Source organism: Grammomys surdaster, unplaced genomic scaffold (assembly GCF_004785775.1).
Source record: "Grammomys surdaster isolate TR1022 unplaced genomic scaffold, NIH_TR_1.0 149, whole genome shotgun sequence".
In the NCBI taxonomy this organism is placed as follows: domain Eukaryota; kingdom Metazoa; phylum Chordata; class Mammalia; order Rodentia; family Muridae; genus Grammomys; species Grammomys surdaster.
Window position 1 is genome coordinate 3,127,756 of NW_021604607.1, and position 9,137 is coordinate 3,136,892.

General features: G+C 36.6%; 1 protein-coding gene across 11 annotated transcripts in view; it reads right to left on the minus strand.

Annotated features, from left to right (window-relative positions):
• Nrxn1 (neurexin 1) overlaps positions 1-9,137 on the minus strand; it is a 1,062,527-nt gene that overhangs the window by 168,982 nt on the left and 884,408 nt on the right. For all 11 annotated transcript variants that reach the window (XM_028765076.1, XM_028765071.1, XM_028765070.1 and 8 more), the window contains one exon: positions 3,790-3,961. In XM_028765076.1, the coding sequence (XP_028620909.1) occupies positions 3,790-3,961 (172 nt within the window). The remainder of the gene's footprint in view (positions 1-3,789; positions 3,962-9,137) is intronic.

Sequence of the window (9,137 nt, forward strand, 5' to 3'; positions counted from 1 at the left end):
AACCCTGTCTCGAAAAAAAAAAAAAAAAAGAAAAGAAAAGAAAAAAAAAGAAAAAAGAAAAAAATGAGTAACCAATTTATCTAAATAAATGGGTTGAACTGAATGGAAATGATAAGTGACTTTCCCAAGACCTGAAATTTTCCCATGACCTAAATTTTATCAGATTTAGACAATAAATATAGATTGAGTGCCTAGCTAAAACCTACAAGACTTCAGCCAAATTAGATAGTTAGAAAAATGAACTTGAACTATCCCATGAAATCTTCCTTGGGGTTATTTCTCTCAAGTTCTCCCTTGCCTAAAGGATTGGCTTCCTTACAATACTCTAGACCTTCCTTTGTTCCTTTCTTCAAACCCCAATAGCAATTTTCATTTAATTTTAGTAGGTGTTCAATATCCTTCTTGTTTTCCAAGCCAGATATTCTAGGGATCAAGAACATTTGTTTGTTTCTATCTCTCTTGCCACAGATTTCCAGTTCAGTGCTATCTACTGCCCCCTCCTGAAACACCATGACATTAGGCTGCTGAATGTTGAAATAGTAAAATGAGAGAGCAAGAGACAGGGAGTGGAGAGGGAAAGGAAAGGTGGAGAAAATCTCAAAGGAGAAAAGAGGAAAAGGGAAGGGAAAAGAGGGAATGAGGAGAGGAAGGGGAAGGAGAGGGAGAGTAGCAGACAGAAGAGAAGAGGGGACAGGAAGGGAGGAGAAGGAAGAAGAGAAATTTTAAAAACGAAAACAGCTCTTCCTTAATTGTTCTCAAGCACTTACAATGCACTCTGTACTCACTCTGTTAACCTTTTTACTCATTCTTATCTTTTCTCTTTAGCATATGAGCTATTTAACGGGGCCATGAATATTTTTCAGTCTCCATCTCTACCTGCTAATTCCAACCAATAAATTATTGCTTGAAAAGACCCATATTTTGTTTCTGGTTCCTTATACCACTCATTGCAAAACAATCTTTCTTTCTGGGAATCTGTTGTGTCCTTTTTCAAATCTGTATTCTTATTTTTTAATACATTCTTAGCTAAATACGTAATAACCCTTACATTTCCCCATGCATGTTTCTCTAATTGAATACTTAAAAATTGTCTTGTTGTCAAACAAGGATCATAATAAGTTCCTTTAATGTAGTATATACATTCTTTACATATGTATAGCTAGGCTTAATGTATTTATGGAAATAAAATCATTGTTTAACTTTGTAAAGATACGAAAGGTGTTTTTCACATATGAAGCCAAAATTTATTTCCCAATTAAACTAATTAATTAGGAATAATCTTGAGTTGGGGGTAGCAAAATGGCATAAGGCTTTGTGCAGTAACATGAGAAGAAGAGGCCTATTTTTACTGAGAGAGATCACTTTGCTACATAACTGTAATTATGAACAAATCAGAGATTAATGATGATTATATTCTAGAACTTTAAGTGACATGAAATAAGAAACAATTTTCTCAACTTTAAAGGATTTGCAAAGTATTATTTCTGTACTTTGCTTCACATACAAAATAATTGAAAATAGGTTTACAGAAATTTCAATATTTATTCTTAAATGTGAATTGTTGGTTTGTAGGAATATTGCATTTCCAAAAGAACCTAAAATCTATGTCTCCTAATTAGTTTCTGTATGAAAGCTTTCCTGACAATTGCAGGGTAATACCCTGGTCAATGCTTTAGGGACTTTTCATTAAAGGTGTAGTGTCGCTACCAGACAAATTGCTTCATATAAAAGCACTTACCACAAAGGCCTATAATGGAAGGTTAAGTGCTATCCTTAATTACTAATTTCTAGCCTTGTATTTTGCAGTGCAGGCACTTTAAAAGGAAGCAAATGTAGTCTGTTGGTTCCGTTCCTGCTTCTCTGATTATAGGATTTGGTGGTAAAAGCATTAGTCTAGTGGCTTTTCTAATGAATAAAAACCTCCTAAATTTTTAAAATAAAAATAGAAACCACAAGCTGATATAAAAGATATATACCAGACTATCCTATTGAACTCATATTTAAAATTACTTTGTTCTAAAATCTTTAATCTAGATCACCTACACTTTGAAATTTATATTCAACCCTTATGGCTTTGCTGCTGGTGAGACACCAAGAGAAACACATATTTGAAAGTCTTATGTTTTCCCCTTCGTTAGCATCATGCTGAAGTGCACACAGGGGAGATGGGTGGGCAATTAGATGGCATAATGGGGAGGTCTCTGTGTTCTTTACAACATTAAGTTCTCATGTGTGCATTACTTGCAGAAATTCACATGTTTATGTGGATAACGCTTTCCCATGCATTTTCATATGTGCAGCACACATGAAATTTTTCATGAGTGCTCTATCTTATATACCAGCTATTGCATGTGTCCTGAACAATAACAACTGGAACTTGGCTTAATCTTCATTTACTAATATTAATTAAAGCACTTTTTAGTAATGGGCACCTAGAGTAGGTGTCTAGATATAGTAGATATAAAAGATTATAACTATGACAATTGTTTCTAAATATTTGTTTCCTATTCATTATCAGCTTCCAATCTTTAAATACACTTTGTCTTTCTCTTTCTTTCTCTCGTCCTTCTTTCCTTCATTTCTTCCTTCTTCCTTCCTCCCTTCTCTCTCTTCCTCCCATCCTATCTTTCCCTCTTTACCCCTTTCTCTTTCTTTCTTTCTTTTTATTTATCATTTGAGACATGGTCTCTCTGTGTAGTCCTAGCTTTCCTGGAGCTCACTATGCAGTCCAGGTTGGCCTTGATATTTTCCAGAATACAACTTAATGAACACTTATTGAATGTCTGTAGCTTGTCAGTATTTCGTAATTCTCTGATGTGTTCTTTATTTTCTTGATTTTAAATGTTATCATAAAGAAGTGTGTTTTGTTACATTTAATTCATCACATATTTGCAGAACAAATGAACAAGTTAGGACTGAAATCAGAGAATTATAGAAGTCAGAAGAAGCTCAGACAGGTGTCAAGGAAGTTAGATTTCTTCATTATGGGTTATTCTCAGAGAAAACTGGTGTATAATTGATAAATTATTTAATCAAATTATTTATTCTAATAAGCAAATAATTACAACAAAGAAGTTGCTTCTGTATTCATTCTTCTCATTAGTTTTATTGCATGAAATATAAATCGATTTAATGTTTCTATTTACACTGTGTCATAAACTGTGCTGTAGAGAAAGAGAACATTGTTCAGACTTCAGCTGAGTGACACTATTATCCCAGAGTCCTTGTGAATCACTATAGTTATATTAAAATGAAATGAACTTCCCTTACTCCTAGGTACAGATCTGTGGTGCAGTGTTTCTTTTCATCTGACTCCTCAGTGTATCTCTGCCTGCCCCCTGCTCTCCTCACGTGATTTGTAAGTCTCTGTTGTGTGCCACTGTCAAAGAACAGCTTTATTTGCTCTCAAAAAAAGTGTTATAATATTCCTTCCCTTGAATTTAAATTTTAACTGTTAGTTTTGACAAAGCCTTTCCTTTGTTCAAATGCAAAGATTCAGTAAAAAGCTTTGACGCATTGTGCTTTTATATGTGTGCATTTTTCTGATGCACTGATGTTCTGGATTTTGCAAAAGACAATGTGTGGCTTCAAATTCATCTATAAAATGCCATTTATACAGAGTAGCAAGAACAGTTTAGGACAGCATTACATTGACACGACTCTAAAGTCTAATAAATACTTAATGGTTTCTCAGAAAAACTACAATTTGAAGAAACGGACGCAAACATTGCTCTGCTTTTCCAGCTGTTTTTTTCATAAAACTTCCCAGATCCATAAGCCCTCGCTTACCTGCAGGGTAGCGCTCAATGACTGGCCAGCTGTCCACCTGTAACGTGGCATTGCCACCACTCCTCGTGAAGCGCACTACATGGTATTTTCCATCATTAATGATTGCATTGGACTCTTCAATGGCGATGTCATCTGTCCCAACATTAAACTTAACTCCAATTTTTCCTTGGTGCTGTTAGGAAGAATGGGGAGAAAGATCTTATTAATTCAAAACACTAGCATTTGAAAAGAATTCCATAGCAGGCATTGTTCAAGAACGTGCTTTGGACAACAGCTGCTTTCTTTTGATTCTATTTCTGAAAAGCTGCATGCAGTAGAAGAAGATCTTGACATCTGGCTAATTCTAAGACATCTCTTTCATGGATAATTAATATTTTGAAAGACACACTTGCAAGAGAATTGAACTGCGTTCTTCCCAGGGGCTGCCACTGAGAAGGTGCACAGCTGCTTGCCAGAGAGCACACACCCTCATGTCCTCTGATATATCTCCTTTAATCTAATCTCCCAATTTCACAAGAAAAAACAAGGACTGAAACCCTCCCTTTTGATAATGAAAGAAATCAGAGCAATGAGGTCTGTTTGGAGCCAAATGACAGATGCTCACAATACAAGCCATCTCTGTAGCAGGATGGGCAGAAAAATAAGCATTCACTAAAACCATTCTTTTTTTTTAAATCAGGATTATTTATTTTTATTATTTTAAGTTACATGTTTGGAGGGCTGGGAGGATGCACCCAAGTTGAAGCACCTGCAGAGGCCAGAAGAGTGTGTCCATGAGCCACCTGACACGGGGTCTAGGAATCAAAGCAATCAGTGTTCTTTTTTTTTATTAGTAACTTTTTAAAAAAATGTTAATCAAAGGCTTTATAAGTTTGGCAATGCTCAATAACAAGGTGCTCATATAATCAGAAGTGTAACCCAATATTCAACCTAGATATACCAACTACCTTTGACTGGCAGAGACACGCAAACATCTACCTCCATGTTTCTCTCTCTCTCTCTCTGTCTCTCTCTCTCTCTCTCTCTCTCTCTCTCTCTCTCTCTCTCTCTCTTGCTCCCTCATCTCCTAGCTCGTCCTCCCATTCTCCTCCTTTCCTTACTCCTCCCACCTTAGCTCCTCCTACATATCACCTGTCGTATTAAAATTTAAAAAAAATCTTTTCTCTCAAACTACAATTAGAGCATAACTATACCAATTTGTATCAGTAAGGCACAAGATAGACCTAATACCCAGTCCGTCATTAAAATGATTCTCAGTCATTGGTTTCAAACCACCAACACATTAGCAATTTAAGACATACTCATTGCCTTTTTCTTGCAGATGATGAAACTGTGTCATAAGGCTGCAATATTTTAGTCAAGGACACACAATTTAGTAAAGACAAGCTGGAACTAAAGTATGATTCCCTAATTTTTAGGTTACATATTAGCTAAAATTAAGCTAGCATAATTATCTACAATTAATGCCCTCTTTAAATTATGCAAACCAATATTAAAAATCATTCTAAGGGTAAAGTTGTAGCTACTAACTTCAGAATGTCATCACCTAAGGTGCCAATAGAAACTTGTACCTTTGTCTTCAATATCTGAGAAGCATTTTCTAGTAGTAGGGCTGTCAACCCTACCATGACCTGAGCTGATTTTGAAAGCATGGAGACTTTTGCTTAATCAGTAGCACAGGATACGAGCATTTCAGGCCCTTGTCAGAGTCAGACTCAGACTATCAGTGGAAGCCTTACTTAGGAGAAACAACACTGCAGAAGAGGGTTTTAAAGGACATGGAGCCACGTAGAGCTGTAGAAGATTTAAATCACAAATGAGAAGCCAGGAGCTTTGGAGTGCACACTTGGACCGCATCCTAAAGGCACTCCTAAAGTAGGCAAGATGATGCCGTCAGTGTAAAATCTTATATTCAAAAAATATCTCTCACATAGAGCTAGATTAATTTAAGAAAAATGTCCAAGGTTCTTTTTTGGTCACTGCTGAATATATTAAAGTTTTCTGTGTCATATGTTTTTATTACACATAAAGGATTTCTGATTATTTAATTTAACTTTAACATTTTAATTTTCATTTATCTTAGGCTTGATAAACAATACACAATTTGACTTTAAAAATGTCACATTTCTTTCTCTACTAAGTATTTAGACAAATGCTTATGGCCTAATATAAATATTTGTTATTTATTTATTCTGTGAAAAATCTATACATGTATTTGATAAACATTTATTTTATCGAGCCTTTCTTCCTCCCCTACTCCTCCCCTAACTTCTCCTCTCCCCAATTTCTTTGCACCCAAATGTATGTATGTCTTCTTATTTATATATATTAAAAATTCACTGAGTCTGCCAATCTACACATGGTGGTAAGGCCACCCACTGAAGCATGAGCAAGCGACCTGGGGCCACTCTTCAGCACATTTCCCTTGTTAATATTGTCCATGTATGTGTTAATAACAGATAACATCATATGACTTAAATAAAATTCTTACAACATCCTCTGGACTTGTTCACTAAAATTATGCATTAATTTGTACTCAAATATATTTATGTTTATTTAAGTATATTAAGTATGCATAAATACTCACTAAATAATTTATTAAAAATAAGCAGATAGTTATTTTGCTAAAATGAGGAAATAAAAAATGCTCTCGGGACCAGGAAATCTGCTTGAGGTTGTGTATCCTAGAAATGATAGGGAAAATTCATTTTTGACACCCCAATAATATGGTCTCTTAAACAGGACCCAAACACGTACAATATCAATATAAACATGCGAACATGGAAGGGGTAAATCTCATGGATGCTCAACCATAAACAAAGAATTACAGCATCAATCCTACTTTGAAGGGGAAAGACAATAATCATGGGATGCACAGGGAGGGAGGGACGTAGGTGGGAAAGTGAAGGGGGGGGAATAGAGGAACAAGATCAGGTATCAGGTTGGGGAACAGGAGAGAATCTCAGAAGGCCAGGAGAATGAATGGAAAGATGCAGGCTCAGGAGGTGGCAAGTGGGGGAATAGGCTCTCAGGACTCAATTGGGGTGATCTTAGCCAAAATGCCCAACAATGGGAAAAGGGAACTTGAAAGGTCCATTTCCAGTAGATTGATAGAGCCTCAAGTAAATGGACAGGGTTACTAACCTGGAGTCAAAATTTCTGACCCAGAATTTTTTCTGTTTAAAAGAACTGCAGGGACAAAATGGAGAAGAGACTGAAGGACAGGTGGTCCAATGACTGGCCCAAATTGGGATCTGTCTCATGGGAAGGATGGGGGCACCAAAACCTGACACTGTTTCTGATGCTATGATGTGAGGCAAGGGGAAGAGCAATGGGATGAGAAACTGTGAGGGGAACTGCAAGGGGGGCAATAGCTGGAAAGTAAATAGATAAATTAAATTAAAAAACACTACAGGTAGACATCATATACATACAAGTAACACTAGACAGCTTGAACAAGATGCATTTTGAAATTTATGAATGTAGAAGAATTAAAGTAAAGGAAGCTGTTAATGTGAGAGGGAGTGGTGGTGGGGTGGGTTAGGGTGGAGTGACCCGGGGTTGAGTGGGCTGAACATAGGAAGAGAGGGGCTAAAGTAACTGAAGGAATGATGCATACATGCTTTAATTTCAAAAATTAAAAGTGAGAAGTTATTTATTATTGTGAAAATGTCTTCATGTGCACATGTATGCTTATGTGTCAAGGGGCACATGACAAGAGGGAGTAAGAGGACAACCTAAAGGACTTGATTCTTCCCTTACACTGCAGGTATCACTCAGTGTCAAATCAAATTCAGGTTCATTGAGATCAGTGGCAAATGTCTTCACACAATCAGCCATTTCAACAACCGAGGGATTCCTTAGATATGGGTAAGTACTCTTAAAAAATAAGTAGTTTCCAAGAAGTGAGGAGAATACTTTCAGCCCTATGGTGGCTACTGTAGCATTAGGGCAGCAGGACACCTTCTGTTCTTATCCATTCATGTTCCTTTGTCCATGAAGATTCATGGACAAAGAAAAATAAGTCACAGAAACAGGAAGAGTAAATGTTATTCTCCCACTACATGTGGACACCCAGTGTGGTCCAAGCAGACGTTACTGAGAGCCTTTAGGGAAACTTAAAATTACTACTGTAGATAAAACAGTGAGACATCTAAAGTTACTTTCATTGTCTAAGAGTGGGTTTTTTGACCTCTAAGAGGATCCTTAAGACTGGAAAGACCTTCACTAGACTTTCCTGGCATTGAGATGAAAACATCTTAGGACAGTTTTAAATTGTTGCTCTATTCTAGGTGCAATGCTTACAATCTAATAAGTACATGATAATATTTGTTAATCTGGAGTTAAATCATTGGGATTCTCTTCTGGTATTAATGTCTTTCTTGTAACAGAAGAGATAAAACAAATGAACAAACAAAAAACAACTCAAGTTTCCACATTACTCTAAGAAAATGATTACAATAGTCTGTTCTTGTCAAACTCCCAATTATTAAGGGGAGCCAAATTTTGTGAATAGACACATCTTCATACTAAAGCATAAAAAAGTATCAGTCACTGGAGAAATTGCACTGAGGATAAAAACATTCTGCTCTTCCAAAGGGTTCATGTTCAGTGTCTAGTATCCATGTGTATCTAGAACTATGCTCCAAAACAAGGGGCCTTGTTATGGCCCCTTTGGGCATCTACACACATTTACACTTATACACAAGTAATAAAAACAAATCTTAAATATAATGTCCCCACAATAAAGATAAGTAAGTGCTTTTAACTTATCCTTAACCTTTTTTTACAATGTGAAACATAAAATGCTTACTTTCTAAGGTATAGAAATGGTCAGATGTGCCAGGCAGTGGTGGCGCACCCCTTTAATCTCAGCACTTGGGAGGCAGAGACAGGTGGTTTTCTAAGTTCAAGGACAGCCAGGTCTACAGAGTGAGTTCCAGGACAGCCAGGACTATACAGAGAAACCCTGTCTTGAAAATAAAACAAAACAAAATGGCCAGATTTTACAATATTTGATTAATTGTCCATATTAAATAATTAATTATGAAACATCAAGGGTCACTGAAGCTTGGAGAGGTCTTGGTTTTTAAACAGTGTCCATCTGTTCCTGGATATGTCAGGATGTTTCCTCCACTCTGAGTAGCTTTAATATATAATGGATTCAAACTTTGTGAAGTAGCTAGTGTAGAAATGAAGATCACCAGAGTTGGGTCAAATAATCCTTATCACAAGTCACTGTCTACTCTACTCTACTTCACTCCACTCCACTCCACTCCACTCCACTCCGCTCTACTCTATTCCACTCCACTCCACTCCACTCCACTCTATTCCACTCCACTCCACTC